We start from the raw sequence: 25,381 nt of genomic DNA on the forward strand, positions 1-25,381 counted from the left end.
TAATGCATGTTGACATTTTTCATGTCTACCTATTTACTGTTGACCCTATGACCCATACCCGGGGCCCACAATGTTCTTGTTACGCCCCTGCATGCATGCTCTACATAGGGAGAAAGCAGATACCACGTCACTGGTACAGGCAGGGCTGGTGCAAGATTTTTCGTATCTTGGGCAAAACTGCTAATGTTAACCTTTTCACACATTATTTTTATGTAATGGGCTATTTATCATTAGAGTCCGATAGGGTCTCCTTATATTCATCAAACTCTGAAAACGTTTTTGGTGTTTGCCTGTGGGAACAAAAGCAATCTTCAAATGTCGCTTGTTCCTAGAGCCCCACACCTTCCTATGGGAGGGAGGTCTGGGATGCAAAGAGGGTTCCAAGCAGAACTCTCTGCCACCTGCATACGGTGAGACCAGTGGTTATGTGCATGCATGACCTCCGGTCCCACTAGGGCAGGAGCAAACAATGGGAATGATCATGCTGTTACTAAAGCAGCAGCAGCAGCAAAGATTGCTTTTAGGAGAAGTTGTCCCTGATTGGGGGGTTGAATATCTCCCTAAAGGTGACCCCAATGATGAATATGCCAAAAGGTGAATTTATATTCCTCTTTCCATTGTTCTCTTACAGATTATTACATGTCACATGATCTATATGTTGTCTCAAATAAATAAACTTTAATGTTTATTAGAATAATGCTATTTTTTTCCCGAAGGCAGTCTGACCGAAGACGCAGCTCTGTGGTCCTAAGTATTCCTGGTCTCGAAGTGTTCCCAGGAGATCTCCTGGTATCAGATGGTGCTTCCGATTATATGCATCAATCTACATGGCTTTCTAATAATGGTATGCGATCCTTTTATACACAAATTAGATATATAGCATCTCCATGCTACCCAACTTCATTCCTACCGTTATCTGTACTGAACCATCAATCCAGCCAGGGCTGCCATCAGGGGGATATTATGGGGAGGCAAAAGAAGAGAAAAGGGCTGTCTGGGGGAACGCACTGAAAAAATGTTTTAAAATGTAACTTTTAATAATTTTACTTTAATATTCCCTATATCAGGGATTGGAGGGAAAAATACATAAACAGCTGAAATTTGAGAGGTTAAAATGACATACAGTACATACACAGATACATATAGTGTGTTTTAGAAGGAAAGAATATTTGTGTTTAAAATTCACACGGATGACTGTCCCAGAAAAATGTCTGTTCTGTAAAGCCCTGAGAGGAAATGATTTTGCTATTTGAAAATTTCATAAAGGACTATTTTATTTTATGAAATTTTCAAAAAGCAAAATCATTTCCTCTCAGGGCTTTACAGAACAGACATTTTTCTGGGACAGTCATCCGTGTGAATTTTAAACACAAATATTCTTTCCTTCTAAACACACTATGGGCCTTATTCGAGTTCACTCTTTCAGACAAAATCCTTCTTAGATGGACAAAACCATGTGCACTGCAGGGGGGCAGATGTAACTTGTGCAGATCTAATTAGATTTGGGTGGGGTTTTACTTCAAAGTGAGATCTATATTGCAGTGTTAAAATACAGCAGCCAGTATTTACCCTGCAAAGAATCACCAAAAAATCACCAAATCTATTTCTATCTGCACATGTTACATCTGCCCCCCTGCAGTGCACATGGTTTTGTCCATCTAAGAAGGATTTTTTTCAGAAAGAGTGAACTCGAATAAGGCCCTATATGTATCTGTGTATGTACTGTATGTAATTTTAACCTCTCAAATTTCAGCTGTTTATGTATTTTTCCCTCCAATCCCTGATATAGGGAATATTAAAGTAAAATTATTAAAAGTTACATTTTAAAACATTTTTTCAGTGCGTTCCCCCAGACAGCCCTTTTCTCTTCTTTTGCCTTGAAACATATACTCAATGCTGTAGGGAACAGCACCCCCGTACCTGATAATAATTTGGGGTCCACCTAACCTGTACTAATCAGGGAACCAATTGAATTAATAGGTTGTGCGAGCATGCACCAACTCCACATGGAGTAAAACCCCCCTTTTTCTGGATACTATGGTGACAAAGATCCTGGGCTCGGCTGCTCTGACAGAGAAGGGAGGGCCCAGGCTACTCTACCACAAGCCACTGACTCTGACAGCCCATGCTACTCTGTTGTAGCAGGGCCTCTCAGGGTAGAGTTTATATTCCCTTCATGAAGAGGACCCAATATTCCTATACCCCTTCTTCCTGTTACAATATAATAGAATATGGTATTTTTCCATGCTAGTTTTCTACACTTACGTACAGAGTAAAACATCATTACTAAAGGGTAGGAATGGAATGTGTGGGATTTTTTTTAACCACAATGGAGAGGTGGTCATGATCAAAAAAGGGGCTGTGCTGCTAAAAATGGGACAGTAACGGCTTATGTAATATCCTACGAGCTGCACATTCTTTTGCAATTGTTGAAGCCGCAATCATTTTATTTTGCCATTTATAATTACGGGCAGACTTGTTAGAATTTCCTCAGAGTATGCAGCTTGCAGACACCAAAACTATATAATAAGAAGGCTGACTAAAGGATGCATGTCAGACATTCTTCATGTTGACTTTTCATGGAGTACCTGAAAGGCGATATGTGAGGCAATGTTCTGAGACCACAAAAGAAGCAGGAAAACAAATAACAGCAGATGATGGAGATGAGGCTCAGGAGTTGCAATAATGTCCATTGAATAGATGGTGGTAAAACAGAGATGTTATGCCTTTTTAACATATTGTATTATTAGGATCTAGAGGAGATCATCCAGGAACCATTGCAACTTGTACATCCTATATTATTGGAAAACTAGTAACAATGGTTGTGTAGGCACCGGAAGGGGCTATACCTCACTTGGTACGGCTGGAATCTGTCCCACCAGTCTCCTCCGGTTTACGGTCTGGAGTCTTCTCGTACTATAGGATGGGTACACAAATCAATCGACACACTTTCTCAATTGATGCTTCATTCTGGGCCTGCAACTAGGGGCGCCAGCTGGTTTTTGTACCTTGGAATGGGGTGAACACCACGTAACAGTATAAAACAATATCAAAGTGCAAACGTCATTTGGAATACAAACAGGACAGTAGCTCTAGGACAGTAACGGCCATTATTTACGATTATCACTAACACAACAATAGGCAGGCTTTATCTTAACCGCTACCTATCGCAACACACATATCATAAAATATTACTTCGCACCACCTAAGCCTATGTACCCGGGTACTATCGTTAGCTAAGACCGGTCAGTCCTCAACAAGAACCTATGCATAGGATTTAATTATGTCTATGGGTCCCTGTATTTTTTTTTTATCCTTTAGCCACCGGGTGGCAATGTCGGTCCAGCAACCTTTTCCTTGGATTTGGAGAGTGGAGTGACAAAGTATGGGGGTTAACTTTTAGGTCAGGGGTAAAGTACCTGTGGCACGGTGCCAGCTCCCGCTGGGTATGGGCAGACATTCACCGGTCGCAGTGCACCCCGACGGGATTGCTAGTGTGGGCGCCAGGCGTTGCCACACTCCGCTACACTGCGCCCCGGCTGCTGTTGGGTCCTCTGTCTGGCTGCAATCACTGCTGGGCTCTGCAGTTCTCCCTACTGCACACTCCCTTCTCCCACTGTGCGGGCACCGGGTGGGAGTCTGTTGCTGCCCTGGTGTGGCACTCACAGTACTCTGCTGGTGGCCTGTGACACTGGTAGCCTGGGCTGCTGTGCTTGGGCTGCTTGTGGCCTGAGCTGCTGGTGGCTTGGGCTGCTGTATGGGGAAGTCAGTGGGGGTCACGGCTCTTGCCGCATTGTACGGGCGGCTGATCAGAGGAGAAGGTCAGCAGGGGGGATCACTGTCCTTGCCGCGCGTGTATGCGGCTTCTCACTGGGGAGGTCAGCGGGGGTCACGGCTCTTGCAGTGCTGTCTATGCCCGGCTGCCTGCGGCACTCTACACGCTGCATCTCTTTCTCCCCGGGGTCGGCGGGGGTCACTGTGACGTCACCCGGCTCTCTTCTCCTTCCCCGCGCCAGTCCTCTCCTGCACGTGAGCTCTCCCCTCCTTCAAAGCTGCTGCGGCAGTCTCTCCCCGCCACGTCTTCTGTCACTGGTGCTCCGGGTCAGCGGGGGTCACCCGCTTCTCCGTTCGGCCGCGGCACTTCTCCTACACGCCGGGCATCACACGCTGCTCCTCCGCACACTCCCTTACGCGCCTTCCTTCCGCCCCCACGTGAGTCTCTACCTCCTCTTCCTATCCGCCTCTTCCTCCCTCCAGGCCAATCGGAACTGCTCTGGCCCTGTCAGTCACAGGCTGATGGGGCCGCTGGGTAACCCTCCACGCGCCGGGGCACGCTGGCATTAACCCCTTCACTTCTAGGGCTTACAGTTGTCCTTCTAATTTTTAAACACTTGGGGGGGGGGGTGCAATTGGATGTGAGAACCAGAAAATGGGAGATTTTGTGAGCGTTTTCCCACTCTTTTTTTTTATTTTTTTTAAAGTGTCAATCACTTATACTGCAACACCAGGTTGATTTTTGCCATGTAATTGACTGCTGCTTTAAAAATAGGTGAACTCGAAATCTGTCACTTTCTGATTCTCATCACACCCAGGGCCGGTACAAGGTTTTTTGGCACCCTAGGCAAAACATTTGCCTACTGCCCCCCCCCCCCCCCCCCTTCACGATATCATCAATCACCATTGTTGTGTTGACATAGTGATTGCTGAACAACATTGTACAACCCACTATTAGTATAAAACCTTTACTTTCTCCCTGTGCCAGTCATTACCTAAAAGGTGTGCAGTGAAATGTACAGCTAAAACTGTAACAATATCATTCACTGGTAAAATGATGTACAGTGCTCCCATTCATCTCCAAAGCAATGTTTCCTAAACTTTTTAAATAAAATAATTAACATATACAGCACACTGTAATTGCTGGGAGATGTAGTTATCCATGTTAAAACAATTACTGCATGCACAGTGCCCCTGCAAAAAAAGCTCTCACAATCATATGTATTACCCTCACACTCACAAATGTAGTGCACAGCACACACCTATCACACCTCTAACTCCCACCTGGCCAGTTCTTTCCCACAAATCCTCCCTTCCTCCTGTCCCCACTGATAGCTCCATCACACAAGTCTTGGCCAGTACACATACACTTGCAACAACTCACCATGGTGTCAGAGGGAGGGATCAGGCACTGGGATGGCTCACAGCCTGATGCAAGATTCAGGGCGGGCACCTCCAGCAATGTTTTTCTGTGGTGCACTCTGGTTCTGACAATAAGGTGGTCCCATAGGCCTCAGGAACTCCGCCTCCAGGGGGCAGAGCTTATACACTTCAGTGACAGAGGAGGGACAAGGAGGTGCTGTACGTACTGTGAGTGTTTTATGCTATTACAGTGCACCCCCTTCTGTCTCCTCCACTCACCTCTAATTGCAGTGCACACACAGTCTGTGACAGTTCAGTGCTGACAGTTATGAGCACACCCTGTCAGACTACAGCTCTCTATACAGGGCTCTGTAGTCAGCCTGGCCTGGACAGACACTAGTTGATTTCTGTGGACCTGAAGGAATACCCCCCGCACAGTTCACCACTGAGGGGCGGCGGCATGCAGCGTCCCTGCTCTGCACATTGTCTCTTGTACAGTAAAAAACACAGTCACACTCACCACAGCACCACAGCAGCGCATCCTGCAGCATGGCAGATCTGCCAGCAGCGCTCTGCCTCTGAGGAAGGTACGGGGGCTGGGAAGCTTAATGATGTAGACAGGAACTATAGCGTCAGAGGGTATTAGAGTGCCGCTGGTGGGATTGCTGCTAGTGGATACAAGCATCTTCTGCTTAATTGCTTCCACATCTCCCCTCTCACATCTCCCAGGCACCGCATAAATAATTTTTCTTTAAAGCCTGGTGCTGGGAGAAAAGTGATAGCCGCTCATGGGACCTGCTGCTTTCTTTAAATGTTGGGCTGAACAATGGGCGCGCTCCAGTGGCCAGCGCCCTAGGCAGCTGCCTAGAGGTAGCGCCGACCCTGCTCACACCCTATTACATCACACCCTTTATATTTGCCCATTTTTCTTGTAATAATACTGAACTTTAATGCTCTCTTTTCACTAACTAGATGCCAAGAAACCAAAATGGCCTTTCTCTAAGAAGGCATCGGTGAGTATTACATGTTAAATGTTACTGGTGTTTTAACAAAACTGCAAATATATATTCCCAAGCTTCCACCAGCCAAAAAATAAAGAAACAAATTATCATTTCCGTGGGTCCTAACACATTTTTACTTTTCTCCAAATCATTGGACTGTTTATTTATTTACAGTTTCTTATATAGCGCAGCAGATTCTGTTGCGCTTTACAATAGTTGCCATTGAATCTGACTAAATGGCCACTAAAACCTGTCCTGTCAGGCAGTCATTATGCAACTACATTTCTCCAAGCTGCCATGCCCACAAAAACAATAGCTGAGCAGCTCCTAAACCAGGGCCATAAATCCCTGCATTTGTTTAACATTTTCTTTTTCTTTTTTTTTACTTACCGTTAATGAGGTTCCTAAATTTACTCATCCTTATTGAAATGGCAAAGGCTGCCTTTTATTTTTCCTCCCCTCTATCCCACCCTGTTTTGCCTTGTACACCAGTGGCAGGTGAGTGTGGCACAAATGTACTGCTTCTCTGCATATATCCTAAACTGCTGATCCTGTTGGACAATGCTGGTATGTGTTGGAACCAAGTTCTCAAATCGGGACTGTCCCACAGTAATTGGAACAGTTGACATAGTGCTTTAAGGCGTGAATGATCACCATGTGCAAGTTTTTAATTTGCAGCACCTTCCACACAGATGTCCTCAATATACTGTTGTCTCGTCTGGGTACACATCTACAGATTTATTTGTCCAATCCATCTGGCAGAAGCAAAAATCTGGTCATGGATGGAAGCAAATGACAATCAAACACTTGCTCCCAAATGCTGGAAAGCAGACAATAGTCATTCATGCAAATTGGCTAAAGCCGTTTTATTTAACACACTTATTCAAATAATAGTTTTTGTCCATTTCCAGCATTTGAGAGAGAATGGTTGGTCTTTTGCTCCAATAAATTTTTTGCTCCCACCAGACAGATTGGACAGACAAATCTGTAGGTGTGTACCCAGCTTCAGGCTCAGTTACATTTTTGGTTTGTAAATGTGGAACTCATGTCCTTTTCTATTGCTACATAAAAAAAGCATTAGCAGCTCCAGTGTGGGTGGCTTGCTGTGCTGAGCCCAGAAGGTGACCTATACACCAAGGAAGGGATTTAACCCTTTGAGTGCCAACATCTCTGTGAGAGATGCACAAACATATCGCTAAAAAAGCCAACATCTCCTGAAAGATGTGCAAAATATCAGCTAGCGTCACACATTCGTTATATGAATTAAAAATAAAAAATGTGTAAAAAAAGATTATATATCCTATAAAAGGTAACCAATACAGGTCATTATGATGAATAAAAAGGTTTACTTGCCAATTTTCACACCAATTTTGATAAATTCAACTGGCACTCAAAGGGTTAACCAACGTTTCAAAGCCTCATGCGGCTTCTTTATCATGAATAAAAGTAAAAAAAAAAAAAAAAGAAGAAAAATGTGTGTAATGCTCTTGTAGATTGCAAATGCTACTCCCTCATAATACTACGTATCTGTGAAAAAATATAAATATATAGAATTTTTATTTTGGTAGAGTAAAAAAAAATAAAAGATGCTAGTTTAGTTAGCCTAAAAAGGAAATCGTGTGCTCTTCTGAGTTCTGAGGTGAAATGTGATACCTGATGCAGGCTAAATGAAGCATAATAGTGGTCATGAGATCATACAATTATGTATGGACTTCATTCAGAGCCTCTGACTATTTTTAGGTTGTATTGTTATGACTTATTAGGCACACCGTGACATACTGGAAAAGCTGCTTCTGATTTATTTCTTTTTTTTTTTTTTATATATATATTTCTTTTTTTTTTACTTAGTTCATCAAAGGAAAACAAAAGCAAATTTCTGATTTGGAGCATTGTCTGTCAGTCTTAAAGATTCCAGATTTCACAGACTATGGTTTCTATAATATTAAGGTATAGTAGTAAAACAACAATTTCTATTGGTCTATTATACAGCAAAAAATTACATTTATCCATTCAAGTTCAGTCTATGGAAGCATATATAAAGAAAGAAAGTATCAGGGTCTAATACCACACACAATAGGAGCAACAATTCACACTGTGTCTACAGCAGGGGTGTCCAAAATTTTTGCGATGAGGGCCAGATTTGGTGAAGTGTAAATGTGTGGGGGCTGACCATTCAGCCTGACATTCTTTGAATCATTAATTACATCAGAATGGTTCCCCACCCCAGCCTGCCCCTTCATTGTATTTCCCCAGCCTGCCCCCATTCACTGAATGACTCCCATTCACTGTATGACCCCCATTCACTATGTACCCCACTCTACCCCCATTCACTGTATGTCCCCCAGCCTGCCCCTGCTCCCCCTTCTCTGAATGGCCATTACTGCCTCCATTCACTGTATGTCCCCCAGCCTGACCCTCCTTCACTGTATGTCCCCCACTCTGCCCCCTCCCATCTCTGTATGTTTCAGAGCCCCTTGTGTGAGCCAGAGGATGGAGAGGCAAAGCAGACACTGCAAGGACAGGAGATGCTTGGGCTCCTGCTGCTGCCCTCCTCCGCTCTGCATGTTACGGGAGCAAGCTTCTCCCTTGCTGACCCCCTCCCCAAACACTGCTGTCACTGTGATTGTGGAGTAGGGTGATATACGATTGCAGCAGCCAAACACATCTGACTGTGGCGGATGGCACCTCCTCACTGCAGCAGACAGCAAGGTAAAGGCGCGCTTGCCGGTGCCCCACCTTTAGTGTCCTGTGCTGTGCTTCCCACATGCTCTGCCCGCTTCCAGCTAGAGGCTGCGGGCCGCTTGAAATGACCGCAAGGGCCGCAATTGGCCCTCGGGCCTGACTTTGGACATGCCTGGTCTACAGTATGTCACCCGACATCCAAATCCATTCTACAAACACAAGAGAAGAATACATAGTCCACATAGCGCTCACTAGTAATGAAAACAACATTTATCGATATCTAGGAGTGTCCACTCATACTTATATGACCGGTGAAAGACGTAACACCCCTTGCAAATTGGGTGCCGGATGACGCTCCGACAGTGAGGATCCCGACTGCCGGTGCTCCGACGGGGGATCCTGACTCACAGGGGCAATTCTCCCTTGTGGGGGTCCAAAACCCCCATAAAGGCAGAATAGAACATGTGGCAAGCCACCAGGCTGCAGAGTGGCGAGTGCAGCGAGACCGCAAGGGACTTCTTTGCGCTTGCCCCCCCTGTTGGAGCACCGGCAGTCGGGATCCCCACTGTCAGAGCCCCATACCACACCCCGCAAATCACCCCCTATTTTTGAAGATCTATTCTATACCTATAAAATGATACTATTTTTTTTTTGTACTCCGAGAACATTCATTCAGAAGGACGTTCACCTTTTTTATAAAGACCATGTACCAATCAGAACAACCCCTTGGTACTGTATTTCCAACTCTAGACCCTCCTGTATACAATTTATTTTTATTAATAGATAGCGCTACATGGAATATGTTTTATTCTCATGTTTTTTTTTAAAGCATATATATAAAATTGACACTTATACTTATTTACATACTATTGAGTGTAACTTATTATGCTTTTTTTTTTTTTTTTACATACAGGATAAAACCTGGGATGAATTCAGAAATATGCAGAATGTTGAGAAGAAGTCACTTTTTAGCACATCAAATCGAAAAAGACAGGAGTCAGTCTGGGAACTTTTTACCTCAGAATGTACTTACTTTTTAGAACATTTACTGGTTCTTAAAATGGTGAGTATGATTGATTGTAAATGTTACTTGAAGTGTCCTACATTTTTTTGACCATATATAGGAAATTCAGTGCTTCACACAGCTTCTCTTCCATGAACCTTAAATTATTTAAATTGCTAGTACAGCTATTCCCCTGGGACCAGAGCCATTTTGAACCTAAGTTCAGTTTTACAGAGGAACTCTTCTGGGGCACTTTCTACTGTATTCCTTGTAAATAATAAACTTTTACTTTAAAAAAACTATAATTTCAAGCAGAATTTTGAATCTTACTACCTTTAAAGCTTTTTATTAGTAATGTCCTCTCCAACAGAGGTCTCTAGAATAATTAATTATTAGATATAATATATATCTCAAAAGAAAGCAAGGGGCTTTAGTATAGGAATATACAACAAGTTATTGGGCAGGGAAGAAAAGGATTGTGTAAACCCACCAATTTTAAAGATGAGTCGAATAGCAGATTGGGTATTATTATAATGATCCTTTATTTTTTTGGTGCAACCATGGGTCCACAGTGCCTTTTAGAGAGTGCAGAAACTGTTACAAAACAAGAAATAAATACTTGCAGTACAGAACATTACAGGGCATGGACAAGATTTATAAAAATTGGTAGTCCAAATACCCAAATAAGCAGCAAGGTGCCATTCTAGGCAGTGGGAAAGAGATGGTGGTTTCTGTGAAGGAGCATAAAGCACATGAGGAAAGAGGGCCCTGCTGGTAGAGCTTACCATCTAAAAGGGGAATGGTAGACAGATTAGAGTGACAGAGGGGAAGGACAATGAGAAAGAAGTAGTTGGCTAGGATAGAGCTGGAAGGCTTTGGTAAAGAAGTGAGTCTTGAATCCAGTTTGAATGTTTGTATAGTTGAAAAGTCAGAGAGGAAGAGAAATCCAGCAGCAAGGAGCAACATGGGCTAAAGGAAATATGGGAAAAATGGGAGGAAATAAGTAATTGGTTAGGTTGTAACATGTGCAGAGAGTTAGATTTGGGTAAGTTATTTGGTTTTAGTGCATTGTAAGTATTTATTTTTACACTGAAATTTCAGTTTAAACACACCCCACCCACATCTAATTCAACTGCACAAGTTACATTTGCCCCACCTGCAGTGCACATGGTATTACCCATTTTGAAAACAAATTTGCCCTGTGATTAAAGGTGGCCATACATCTACAGATCGATTGTCAGATTGGGCTGGTTGGAACAAAAACCTGGTAATATCTGAATGACAGTTTTTGGCAGTTTTCCAGCATTTCAAAGCAAATGGTCAACTGTCATTTGCTGTCATCCATTACCAGGATTTAGTTTCAACCAGCCCAATCTGACAATCGATCTGTAGATGTATGGCCACCTTAAGTCTGAATTAAGTCCAAAGTCCCACACAGTCTACATCTTACAGGCTATAAAATGTAATACCACACCTGTCTTCCCTCTTATACAATGTCCACATTGGCTACCCTTCCCTCGAGCTCTAAAATCTATCTACTCCTTTTATATCCCATTCACAATATTGCACCTAGCTGGATTGACAATTAACTGCAAAAGATCTCACTTGCTCAGTTGAGGATAAGATGTTACAATACTTAAACAGGGCTGGCACGAGGCCAAATTGTTTGTAACGTTAAGTGAATATATATATATTTTAATGCCCCTGAAGTATATGAAAAAAATTAAGGCCGCAGGCAGGGTCTCATGGGAAAAGACCTGTTGAATTGCTTCTTACACATTATGCCCACCATAGTAGAGCTCCTTACACTAGGCCTATAGTATACTTACCAAGGCATCTTATCTAGTGCATAGTATATAAATACACATCAGCTGCAGGGGAAAGGAGAAGCCACCGGGTACCACCACAGAGCCCAGGACATGACTGACCCCCCCCCCCCCACACCACATCACGGGTAACGCGGTGGCCTCCGTCACTGCACTGTGATGCTAGCCGCATATGTTAGTACATATGCGCTAGCATCGCGGCGGGGGCGGGGCAAGGGGCGGCAATGTATGTTAATACATCCCGCACTTAAACTGTATAGCCTGAACCTCAATCTACACAAAGATATTTAGGTCTGTTAATCAAGGATGCAGTCACCATTAACCCCAAACATTATGCTCTAACCCTAATCCGCTAAACCCTACACATCACCAATACCCTATCCATAAAATCCAAACCCCTACAAACAGCGTCTATTCTCGTATGAAAATGAGGTCGTTATCCGCGCGAGTGTCCCTATTTCGGCAACACAGAAGTTGGGAGGTGTGCGTGTGCGTGTGTGTGGTAATGCCCAGTTTAGTGGCAAATAACATGTAACGATGATGAGTTATCACCACAGACCATTTCAACCAGGCTGCTTGGGACAGGGCTTTTAATTACACTTTCACACTGCAAGCACTGGGTGCCCGGTTAATATAACAGTGACATTACGGGGAGGGGAAGACCTAGGTTGTCTTGTGGGAAATCTGGGCCTGTATTCTGCTCTCCAGTACAGTGAAGAGACATCAGATACACTAGTTTGTTTAGAGATACTTCCCTGTACTTTAGTGTAGTGATGGACACTGTCACCAGTGACAATTCATGCTGGGGCAGCTGAGCCAGGACATCCTCTTCTATAGGACACCCTACTCAGCTGCGTACACAAACTATTCGTAAAATAGATCAAGCCTTAAGCTGTATACACACTATAAGATTCTGTCCAAAAAAATCTGGTAATGTATGGAAGCAAATGCCAGTTGGCATCTGCTCCCAAACACTGGTAAACAAAAATGGTCAGTCAGACATATTGGTTAAAATCCATTTGAGTGAATTCTTTTTTCTGAACAGCCATTTTTGCTCATTTTCTGGTGTTTGGGAGAAAATGTTTGATTGCCATTTGCTCCCATTACCAGATATTCACTCTGACCAGAAAGATTGGGCAGATAATCTTACAGTGTGTATCCAGCATTACAAAGCAACTCTAGTTCCAGGACAGAGCTCTTGTTTTATATGTCATTGTCTCTTTGAAATGGGCACAATAGATAGATTTGATAAGTTCTTAAATAAATTATCACTACTCTGAAGGTTTAACTTCTGTTTTATATTCTGCAGATATTTTTAAATGCACTAAAGTACTTACAGAGCAATGATCATCTACTGGATGTGGATACGGTCAGGCTCTTTGCCAATTTGGAGGAATTGAATCAGGTGAACGGTTTTCCTTTTTAAAATAAAAAAAGTCCCAATATACAGTATGAGGTCCCAGCAGTTTGTGCTGATGACAAGATCATATTCCTATACAGTCAGTATTAGATGATATCCAACACCACTCTATTCAAGGGTCTTTGTTTAACTATTTGCTAAACGTGGAAGGTTTTGAACTCTTTAGGGATCTGAGAGTATTTGTAGATTCTGTTGAAGGGACTAGAAGACTTGGTGGAAAAAAATGAACAAAATCAGTGAAATACAATTTTTTGTTTCATATTTTTGTGTTCTCCATAAGAGGTATAAGGATTCATATTTGTTTTCTTAAACTAGGAAAGTCTGGATTTTGCCAGCAGCCTGTTAAACACCGTTTTAAGCAGTGAGCTTGGTTGTGAATCTTCCTGCACCTTATCGCTGGCAGACTTGCTAACAAAGGTCAGTATGAGCAATTAGTAATGATGACTTTTCCAGTCATGATTCCATCTTTTCAGACGCAGCGTAAAGGGTGTACAGATGACATACCTGATATTTCCAATACACTAAAAGTTACACTTCTCACAGCATAACTTTTCTCTATAAACATTCTCTGGCCCTCACTATGCATGATCACATTTGTGAAGCTGCTCGCAAGCAGCTTCGAAAATGTGACCCTTAGCAATGCAAATGCAGTCAGTGATATATACACACTGCCTTGCTGCATTTGAGGTTGCAGCACTGTGATGGAGTTGCAGTCTGGGATTAAACATTGGACATAATGCTCATGTGCAACAGCAAGCAGAGTAAGCCTCTGCTTACTCAGGTTGAATACCACAGGGTGGCTTGTGAAGCCAAGAAAACTACTTTCTTGACAAAGTCCTGGGCCTTGACACTTCCAGAAATGAGGTTGGATCGCCCCCATTGCTGGAAACACTAGCCACCCCTGCCCCATCCCTTTCAACAAATACCCCTGCCTGCCAATCGGCCAGAGGCTCTTACAATACTACGATGCAATCACAGGACCTGTTCTGCACATGTACATACTGTAGTGTGTCTTTGCACATGCCCAGTTTCGCAATAATCAGGAAATTGCACAGGGCCTCAGTCACATGACCAATAATTGCGATCATGGATTGATTTATGGTTTGTCCAGTACTAACATAACCTTTATATTTTCTATTGACGTTGCAGTATTTCAAGGATAATCTGTGCTGGACTCATCAGATCTACTGCCTCAATTACACGTCAGCTGTCCTCTACCTGGAGACGTTAAAGCAAAGGGAACATTTTGCAGCATATGTAAAGGTAATGGATCTTTTTTTTCTAGAGTGTACATTTTGTGCTACATCATAATACCTAAACTAGGATTTTCGCCACCTGGATAATTTGCCCCCCCCCCCCCCCATCCTGTATGCACTTATGGGTATCGCATCCAGCACTGGGGCATGTGACCCCCTAGTCGCCCCCCACCAGTTGTGGCCCTGCCAGTGTCATTCAAATGCTGCTGTAAGATGAAAGGTCCCCACATTTTACATCTAACAATACTTATAATAACGAAAGTGAATCTCCGTGTTAGAAAGCAATCCACTCATTTTGAGGAGATGTCCACATAGGGCTGTACAAATTAAAGGTAGGTCCTTGGATATTTTTGATGCTTTTGATGTTGGTTGTGTAGAATTTAAGCTGTTTTGTGGAGATGTTCAGGAGCCTGTAAAAGGTGAGGCAGCCATCTTGGGGCGCGCTCATTCTATATACTTAATAGACTGCGGTCTGTGCCAATCCTATCCCCACCACTCTGTGCTAATACTATCCCCACCACTCTGTGCTAATACTATCCCCACCACTCTGTGCTAATACTATCCCCACCACTCTGACTTGTACACCCTTGTGCCCTTGCCACACACATCCTGCTGCTACATAGTTGCATTTTGTGTCTTTTTAGTGGTGCGAGCAACATGAGCAGTGCAGGAGGCTGCATCTCACCGACTTGCTGGTGGCACCCTTACACCGACTGACCCGCTATCCGCTGCTCCTCAAGAACATATGGAAGAGAAGCAACGATGCAGCAGAGAAGGTATCCATCTATTCTGTGAAGGAGAAAGTGGAAAACGCCATTAGTAAGTGAGCTAAGTTTGGGAGCAGGGCAATTATAATTAGGCTTAAATCATACTGTAATTTCTATTACATGTTCCTATTCTTTTATAAAGTAGCAGGAACATGTCTATTCAGTGCCTCTAAAAATAGTTGGTACTGTATTTGTGTTAAATAGTGTGTGTGTGTGTGTAAGTGTAATCAGTGCCATACCCAAGCTGTTTTCTGCTGCCGTTGCTGTCTCCTGGGATATAACTGCTGCTATAGGAAAACAAACAAACATTGTTTGGTTCTGACCAACAGCCCTGCCCTAGACATAAATCAGACTGATTATCAGAACAAAACAAGTTATGGGTAACTAATGGCTGCTCCAATGCCTGTGTGTGTGTGTGTGTGTGTGTGTGTGTGTGTGTGTGTGTGTGTGTGTGTGTATATCCTGATATATTTTAATATTAATATGAGGTTGTAATGTCATTGTACTTTACTACTGCACCAATAGTCTTATAAAATGTTGGATGTCCCCCAGACAATCATTGTACCATATTAAAGCTGGGACATTGTGACACAATGCAAACAGCAATTGCTAAAAAACAAAATGCAGTGTGTGCCGAGATGTGGTCACCTTAGTCACAGGCCCTTTTACCTTGCATAAGGCCAAGAAAATACAGCATCCATGTCTGAATATAGATTTTGACAGCTACTGATGATAAAATGGTGGTGTGGTGTCTAAATTTACTGACTATCAACTCACAATAATAAGTTGTGTACCCAATATACTATGTAGAAACAGACAGAGACTGATTGCATTCCACACTAGATTTGTCTCCTCCTTTCCTCAATTAAAGATCAGAGGGGGAGGCAAAGTAATACATAAACGTTTGCTCAAACCAACTTCCTATAGTGAAAGTTACAGAGTAGCCCTTTCACCTCGCAAATGCCAGGTTACACTCGGGATTTTTTTCTGTGCAGGGTAAGTTCTGGCTGCATTATTTTTACACTGCAATTTAGATTTCAGTTTCAACACACTTCACCCAAATGTAATGCTCTCTGCACATGTTACATCTGCCCCACCTGCAGTGCACATGGTTTTGCCCATTTTGAGAACAAATGTGTACTGCAATTAAATCTGAATAAGGGCCTAAGTGTAGGATCCTTCCAGCTGCATAAGGGGTGCAACTAAAATATAAATAGTCCTGAGTGGCAACTCACCTGTGCAGAGATGAAAGAGCGGAGCCCCTGCCGCCTGCACAGGGAGCATGATCCTTCCTCCTCTATGACCCATCCTCCAGCTGGCACTGTTAGAGCTTATAGGAATATAAGTAATTTGATCTACAATTTCATAAAAACATAAATCATAAAAAATATATTTTGACAAAAAGACTTAAATTAATAAAAATTATTTAAAAGGATAGTGACTGATGACTAAAAAGTTCATATAGTACCGTATTGTACATATAACCAGCTTTTTTTTTTATGTGCCATTCCTATGATGCCTCACTTGTTAGTAAGCTGGTAGTGAAAGGCCCCTCGCCACTCTGTTTATTTCACAATCAAGGCAGCATTCTGTACCTGCCTCCCAAGAATAGCACCAGCCCAGTCAGCCCCTGAGCAAAGTCTCCTAGAATCATGAAACCCATACTGTACATTAAGTTGTCCCTGCACAGAGCTGTATCTCCTTACACCACTGATTTTCTGGAAAATATAGTTTAACTTTTACACACAGTATTATATCTCAATTTTTTAAATCCAGTTCCCATCTGGGATTATAGAACAAATGTGGTCAGACGCACTTGTCGGAAACTTCAAAATAAGTAATTTTGTTTTCCTCCCATTATTCCAGGAGATCTTGAAGGAAAAGTGAAATGGTTGAATAAGTCCCAGAAATTCAAACAACTCCAAGATGTTATTGTATGGCCTTACTTGTGGGAGAGAGATAAAAGATTCTTTATACCAGAGGTATTTCAGTGTTTTAAATATATATATATATAATGTGTGTGTTTTGTAATCAGTCATATATATATAATACAGGATGCGGTCAAAATCCCGACCGCCGAAATTCCGACACTTTCTCCCTCTGTGGGTGTCCACGACACCCATAGATGGAGAATAAATTAGTGTGACGAGCGCAGCAAGCCCGAAAGGAAGGGAAGGGGGGGGGTGGCGATCCACGTCCCCCCCCCTTGTCGGGACTTTGAACGCAGAGATTCCGACCGCCGGGATTTGGTACCAATCCCATATAATGCCTAGTATGCTATACATTTTTATGCAAGATCTCTTTCTTAATAGGTGGTTATTCTAGTTCACTCTTTCTGACAAATTCCTTCTTAGATGGACAAAACCATGTGCACTGCAGTGGGGCAGATGTAAAATGTGCAGATATAATTAGATTTCAGTGAGTTATTTTGTTTCTGTGCAGGGTAAATACTGACTACTTTATTTTTACACTGCAATATAGATCTCACTTTGAAGAAAAAAACATACCCAATCTAACTCTCTGCCCCACCTGCAGTGCACATGGTTTTGTCCATCTAAGAAGGAATTTGTCAGAAAGAGTGAACCAAAATAACCCCCATAGTGCAAACAATCAGGAGACTATGCTTGCCATGCCATGATATAAAGTCTGTGGTCTCAATGGGCCTTATTTTGGTTAACTCTTTCTGACAAAATCCTTCTTAGATGGACAAAACCATGTGCACTGCAGGGGGGCAGATGTAACATGTGCAGAGAGAATTAGATTTGCGTGAGTAATTTTGTTTCTGTGCAGAGAAAATACTGGCTGCTTTATTTTTACACTTCAATATAGATCTCACTTTGAAGTAAAACACCACCCAAATCTAACTCTCTCTGCACATTTTGCATATGCTCCCCTGCAGTGCACATGGTTTTGTCCATCTAAGAAGGATTTTGTCAGAAAGAGTGAACCAAAATAAGGCCCATTGTTTTCCTCATAGGGAGTTCTGACATAGGCTGGATATACATGTTTTGGGACTTTATCTTGCTGTAGAATAAATATTTTAAGACAAGGCATACATTAGACCAGAGAGTATTGCATGATGCTGCAAAACACTGTGGCATAGCCTCTTTTGTTCATGTTACCATTCACTTTGTACGAATTGCTGACTTGGGGTAAAGCCACAGTGTCTCAGATCATCAGACCTCCACATTTGACCATTAATGTCAATGTTTATTTACCGCGCAAGCTATCCCATAATGGAGTGTGTAATCCTGAAATTGAATAGAGCATTGCATTTATTAGAAACTCTTGGGGAGTTTTTCTGTTAAAAGAATTGCCCTTATAAAGTTTGGGCTTAAACACATTTGGAAGTGGCAGCTTGTTCTAAATCGACACCCATTCAAAGGTGCGCAAATATCCTGCAGTGCACAATGACCCAATTATTTGTCTGACTGACAGTCTTCCAGGTTTCACTAGCCCACTGCTGCCATCCCATGGCCCAGACCAGCCTCTTTTCTATCACTGCAGAACAGCTGTAAGGTCTTTACCTTTTCACATGTAAATCTATAGGCACCCAAGATCCCCCAAGTGGCACTACAAGAACTAGTAAATAGTCCCCATGCTAATCCCATCCATGCCTCTCTGTCATACTTGCCTACCCTCCCAGAATGGCGAGGAGGCTCCTGAAAATCAGGTGGTGCTGCCAGCATGCTGGACGGGTTGGGAAGTTTCCTACTTTTACTGCAAGCCCCTGGACCTCCCACACCCTCCTTGGTCGGCCCACAATAAAGTAACCATCCATGTCCTGTCTTTTATTTACCATGTACCTGTCCCAATTTGCATTTTGTTCTGTAAATCATTATTTTCTTGTTGTTTTTGCTCATCTAGGTATTGTCATGCACTGCGCAACCCTTCTGGCACCATATAAATAAATGATGATAATAATATTTTGTGACATAGGGAGTTAGGGAGCCAGCGTAGTCTGGGTGTGCAGGGCATTTGCCTTTGTGCCCCACAGTTTAAAACAATGAAAATTGTAAACTTGTATATAGTTAAGCAAGATGATAAACTAAACCTGAACATAATTGTGCACTTTTTGCAACAGGAAAATAAGGATTAAGTTGAAATATCAAACACTACTCCTATAAAGGACATGCCAGGAGACATAGCTGGGTCTAGGCAAGATTTTTGGCTGGTGCCTCCTAGCACCTTCCACCTCTGACCCATCACCCACAGCAATCCTCACCCACAGAGCTATAACAGAAATGTACAGTAGGTGCTCTGTGCCAGCAAGAACATTGGCTCCCCACCTCTTATTTTAAATAAGGATAGCACATGTCAATTTGGACAAATTGATTTTTTTTTTTTGGGGGGGGGGGGGTTGAGTGAAAAGGGACAATATTTAGTGCATCCGGAAAAATATTCACAGTGCTTCACTCTTTCCCCCCACATTTTGTTATTTTACAGCAAGTGCATTAACAAAGTATTGAGCAAAGTCTGTGTATACATTGATTTCTTAGTTTTTTTATTTTGTAATAAATATGCAAAAAACTTTTTCACGTTGTCACTATGGGGTATTTTGTGTAGAATATTTAGGTAAAAAAAATTACTTATTCCATCTTGGAATAAGGCTGTAACATAACAAAATGTGGAAAAAGTGCTGTGATTACTTTTTCCGGATGCACTGTAGATCATTGTTTTATCTTTGCTTTATTTCTATGTTTTTTATTATTAATACTATGCACAGACAGCCTGTCTGCTCCGGTCACCACACAAGCACACACAGCCTGACCACCACAGTCTAGGGAAGCCAATCCTGGGGCATTTTTTTTCAATACCGGAATTTGGGATTGAAAAATGCTCAATCCCAGGATTCTGGTATTGGCTTTCCGAATTTAAAAAAATGCCCCAATCGCCCTGCATATTTACCTTCATGGTCGGGAGCTGTGCATGCGGGCAGCTGTGAGGCAGGCGGGGCACCTGGGAGCCAGGCCGGGGAGAGTTGATGTGCTGATGGGGGCGCATCTGGGTGACGGGGGGGTGGCTGGTGCCTGGCCAGGGAGTGATGTGCAGTTCTGCTGTGGGCTTATGCCCTAGCACATGTACACACACACATTCACACTAGGGTAAATTTTCATTGGGGGGAGGGGGGGGGGATCTTAGAATGCACACCCTATATACATGAGGTGCTATCATGCTGGGACTTGTAGTTCTGCAAAGAAAAACACATGGTGCAGATACACACTCCATATTATTAATCAATCAATAATAGAGGTTCTTGGTGTATTAATTGGCCTGTTAACCTACCAGAATATTTTTGGACTGTGGGAGTAACCTGGAGTACCCATTTACATCATGCATTCTCACTTTATGTAGGGTCTAAAGCACTGTTTCAAAGAACCCAATGTAGAGAACATGCTGTCTTCTCCTAACAGACACCTCCTCCATGAGGGAAGACTCGCCCTGACAGGTCTGTAGTGTACATTGTAACATGCTGTAACTGGCTGTATGACCTCTACATCTCTACATGGATGTTCCTTCTTTTTTTACAGAAAGTACTTATCTACTTGATGTATACCTGCTTCTATTTGATGACTTTCTGCTGATCACAAAAATTAAAAGGAACAAACGGGTAATTAGTTTCATTCTCAATATAATTGGTTTTAAACAGCTTGATAAATTACTATGTGCACTGTGTTTATTCCATTTCTATGCATATCCCATCCAAGCACAAACCTGATGCTCTCCATGAAATCAAATTCTGTAAATTAACAGTAAAGGGGAAAAAATGTAATAAAAAAAATTAGATTTTCCATAATCTAATTAATGTTGAGTTATATTTCATATTTCTTTTAATTAAAATGCAAAAAGTTTTTTTGAGAAAAATTATAATTTAAAATAATTAACCTTGTGTGACTTTTGTAATAAAGAATTTTTAAGGTGAAATGCAGGGATATTGAAGCAAAAAGGCAAATTTATTTATATTGAATCAATACAATAATTTTAATAAATATTATAACAAGTTGTGTTTAGACATAAGTGTCGCTATTATGTGCAGAAAATAGTGATTACATTTAGGCAATATTTGAAATAAAAATCACTTTGGGAATATTTTCACTTTGCAGAAACCTTCAAATGTAGATGTTAGTACGGTGTACACGTCGCTGCACCCGGAAATGCAGTCAGTACTGAAAGAAGGCTGTTACTGCAAGGTTCTAGACCAGCCTATTCCACTTGACAGATTGAGCATAAAAAGCATTGATCACTTCCATGTTACAGGTATGTTCGTAAATAATTATATATGGGAACAATATGAAACATTTAACGCCATTATTAAAGGCTATTGATGTACCATGTATTACAAGCAGTGTTAGAAGTGGGGGTATGGTCAATTAAATAAAACAGCCAGAGTTTGGGGCCACCTGTTTTGTATACAGTACTGCAGTGGTTCCCAACCCTGGTCCTCAAGTACCCCCAACCGTACACGTTTTCCAGGTCACCCAGCAGGTGCACAGATTATTCAGGCACATTTTAAAAGATCCACAGGTGGAGCTAATTATTTCACTTGTGATTCTGTGAGGAGACCTGGAAAACATGCACTGTTGGGGGTACTTGAGGACCAGGGTTGGGAACCACTGAAGTACTGTATGTAGCCCTATTCATCCTGTGTTCACCTTTCCTTAATGTCTCTCCAGTTCATAAAGTACATCTCTCACTCCCCAAAAGCTCAAGTCTAATAAACATAGAAACATAGAATTTGACGGCAGATAAGAACCACTTGGCCCATCTTGTCTGCCCCTTTTTTAAACATGTTACTTCAAACCATATTTGATCCTTATTTTTTTGTAAGGATATCAATATGCTTATCCCAAGCATGTTTAAATTGTACTACTGTATTTGCGTCTACCACCTCTGATGGCAGGCTATTCCACTTATCTACTACTCTTTCTGTGAAGTAATTCTTCCGCACATTTCCACCTGAATCTTCCTCCCTCTAGTTTCAGTGCATGTCCTTGTGTTCTGTTGCTCCTCTTCCTGTGAAGAATGTCTCCCACCTGTACCTTGTTAAAACCATTGATATATTTGAAAGTTTCTATCCTGTCCCCCCTTTCCCTTCTCTGCTCTAAAGTATACATATTAAGATCTTTTAGTCTTTCCTGGTACGTTTTGTGATGTAGGCCATGCACCATTTTAGTTGCCCTTCTTTGTACAGTCTCTAATGTATTTATATCCTTCTGGAGATATGGCCTCCAGAACTGAACACAATACTCTAGGTGAGGTCATACCAATGACCTCTACAGTGGCATTATTAATTCTTTCTTTCTACTGCTGATACCTCTCCCTATGCAACCAAGCATCTGACTTGCCTTCTTCATTGCTTTGTTACATTGCCTACTTGCTTTTAAGTCCCCTGAAATTGTGGCACCTAGATCCATCTCTTCTTCAGTAGTTTCCATTATAGTGCCATTTATACTATATTTAGTCTTTGGATTTCTGAGACCCAAGTGCATGATTTTGCATTTTTTGGCATTAAACTGTAGTTGCCATGCTCTTTATCATTCCTCTAATCTACCTAGATCCTCAATCATTTGTTTTACCCCTCCTGGTGTGTCTACCCTGTTGCATACCTTTGTGTCATCTGCAAAAAGGCACATTTTACCCTCAATTCCATTTGCAATTTCACCAATAAAGATATTAAAAAGCACCGGTCCAAGTACAGATCCCTGGGGTACTCCACTTGTAACCTTTCCCTCCTTTGACTGTACTACGTTTACTACAACTCTCTACACTATCTTAGAATCCAATCCCAAGCTTTCAAGTTTATTTAACAGTTTGCGATGTAGGACAGTGTCAAAAGCTTTACTAAAGTCTAGATAAGCTACATCTACAACCCCACCTTGATCTATTACTTTAGTCACCCAGTCAAAAAAGTCAATAAGATTTGTTTGACATGATCTTCCCCCACTAAACCCATGCTGTTTTGGATCCTGTAAATTGCTGGTTTTGAGATATTCTACAACTCTTCGTTTTTAGAGTGTTTCCATCAATTTCCCTACTACTGATGTAAGGCTCACTGGTCGATAGTTGCTTACCTCTTCCTTGCTTCCACTTTTGTGCAGTGGGACTACATTCGCTGTTTTCCAGTCCTCTGGGATTACTCCAGTAGCTAGTGACTGGTTGAATAATTCTGTTATTGGTTTTACCAGCTCCCCTTTAAGCTCTTTTAGTATCCTTGGATGTATCCCATCTGGCCCCATTGATTTATCCACTTTCAGTTTTGAGAGTTCTGTGAGGACTTTCTCCTCTGTAAATGTACTTGTCTCTCCCTCAGTTTTCTGTCTATACTTGCAACTTAACTGTGGCCCTTCCCCTCTCTTTCAGAAGTGAATACTGAGCAAAAATAAATATTAATATTATCTGCTATTACATTGTCCCCCTCAAGAAAACTTCCACTCTCTGTCTTCAGTCTAATTATTCCACTTTTTGTTTTCCTCCTTTCACTTCTATACCTAAAAAAAGTTGTCCCCCTTTACCCACTGACTGGGCCATTTTCTCTTCAGCCTGTGCTTTTGCACATCTGATTACCTTCTTAGCCTCCTTCTGTCTAACAATATACACCTCTTTGTCCTCATTCTTCTGCGTCTGCTTAAATTTCTTAAAGGCCAACTTTTTTGCTTTCACAATACTTGCTACTTCTTTTGCAAACCACAATGGCTTTCTTTTTCTTGTGTTTTTCCTAACTCTTTTGACAAAAAGTTCTGTTGCTTTTAGAATTGCACTTTTTAATTTTTCCCACTTATCCTGCACTCCTTCCAAGTTCCTCCACTCTGCCAAAGAATCCCTTGTAGAGTTTCCCATCTCTACAAAATCAGCCTTCCTAAAATCGAACACCTTTGTTTTTGTGTGCGATGAGTCAGTCTCTGTCTTTATTTTGAACCATACTGCTTGATGGTCACTGGATCCCAGATTTTCACCCACATTTATGTCAGATATTCTGTCACCATTTGTAAGTATTAAGTCTAATATTGCGTCCTTATGAGTGGGCTCCCTCACCAATTACTGGAGGGATGCTTCTTGCAAAGAATTCAGCATGTCCCTACTTCTGGTGGAACTTGAAACAGGCAGCTCCCAGTTTACATCAGGTAGATTAAACCTGATTATCACCTCTCCTTTTAATGCCATTTTATTGATGTCCTGCAATAAGCTCTTGTCTAGTTCCTCTTCCTGACTTGTTCCGCCTTCTCCCCTGTTTCTATGGTCACCCAAAGGGCCTCAGTTTTTTCTTCAATACTTTGTATTAAGGCAGTATTTATATATTTTTTCACATATATTGCAACCCCTCCTCCAATTTCTCCCATTCTGTCCTTCCTAAATAAAGTATATCCTGGTATAGCTATGTCCCAGTCATGATTTTCATTGCACCATGTCTCTGTAATAGCCACAATATCCAGTTCATCCCTTGTCATTATTGCAATTAGTTCTGGGATTTTATTTCCTAAGCTCCTAGCATTTGCACACATAGCTCTTAAAGTTGTGTTTCTGCTTCTCCTGCTGCTAGCTATGTTCATCTTTCTGCCTATATCTATTCGGTTTTGATCGGAATTATCTTCTGTTGCAGTGGATAGGCTTCCTGTTCCATTTGCCTGCAGCGACAATAACTCTAGGTTGGGGGAGCAGATTTCTTCATTCTTATTTGGTTCACTGCCCCCCCTCTGCTAGTTTAAATAGTTGCTTATGAAGCTTCCAAACTTCTCACTTAATATTCTCGTTCCCCTTTGGATGGGTGCAGGCCATTCATTTTATATAAGGCTCTGTCTTGCCAGGTAGCTTGACTTTGACCTAAATATCCAAATCTCTCCTTATTGCACCAATTCCTTAGCCAAACATTGCAGTTTCTGATTCTCAGAGTTCTATCTTCACTGGCAATACTTCTGAAAAAGATACAGTGGTTGCCACCTGTTTTAGAGCAGTTCCTAACTTTTCTAAATTCATCTTTTAAGGCCATGACTTCTGCATTAACCAGGTCATTTGTGCCTAGGTGGACGATGACATCCACCTCCCCATCTTTTCTTGCTGCCTTTACAATTCTTAGCATGCGTTCTTTATCTCTTGGAGCTGTGGCTCCAGGTAAGCACCTTACTTGTTTCTCTACTTTAGTAGCATTTCCCAGATGAACTCCTCTAATGATGGAATCTCCCAAAAGAAGTGCAGTCCTTTTTGGAGGTGAAATTTTCCTGGTCCTACAGTTAGTAGAGGTAGAAGTCCTCATATCCTCCTGTTCTTTATTGCCTACGTTGGTCATACATTCCA

The 25,381-nt window shown here is 41.9% G+C and overlaps 1 protein-coding gene across 7 annotated transcripts in view; it reads left to right on the forward strand.

Moving 5' to 3' along the window:
* Positions 1-25,381, forward strand: part of PLEKHG7 (pleckstrin homology and RhoGEF domain containing G7) — a 62,037-nt gene that overhangs the window by 30,456 nt on the left and 6,200 nt on the right. For all 7 annotated transcript variants that reach the window (XM_083182389.1, XM_083182388.1, XM_083182387.1 and 4 more), the window contains exons 6-17: positions 717-844; positions 6,109-6,149; positions 7,986-8,084; positions 9,733-9,882; positions 12,958-13,053; positions 13,384-13,485; positions 14,218-14,331; positions 14,969-15,143; positions 16,958-17,073; positions 20,447-20,540; positions 20,623-20,702; positions 21,196-21,349. In XM_083182389.1, the coding sequence (XP_083038515.1) occupies positions 717-844; positions 6,109-6,149; positions 7,986-8,084; positions 9,733-9,882; positions 12,958-13,053; positions 13,384-13,485; positions 14,218-14,331; positions 14,969-15,143; positions 16,958-17,073; positions 20,447-20,540; positions 20,623-20,702; positions 21,196-21,349 (1,349 nt within the window). The remainder of the gene's footprint in view (positions 1-716; positions 845-6,108; positions 6,150-7,985; positions 8,085-9,732; positions 9,883-12,957; positions 13,054-13,383; positions 13,486-14,217; positions 14,332-14,968; positions 15,144-16,957; positions 17,074-20,446; positions 20,541-20,622; positions 20,703-21,195; positions 21,350-25,381) is intronic.

The sequence above is a fragment of the Crinia signifera genome, chromosome 4, assembly GCF_055691185.1.
Source record: "Crinia signifera chromosome 4, ASM5569118v1, whole genome shotgun sequence".
Lineage (NCBI taxonomy): Eukaryota > Metazoa > Chordata > Amphibia > Anura > Myobatrachidae > Crinia > Crinia signifera.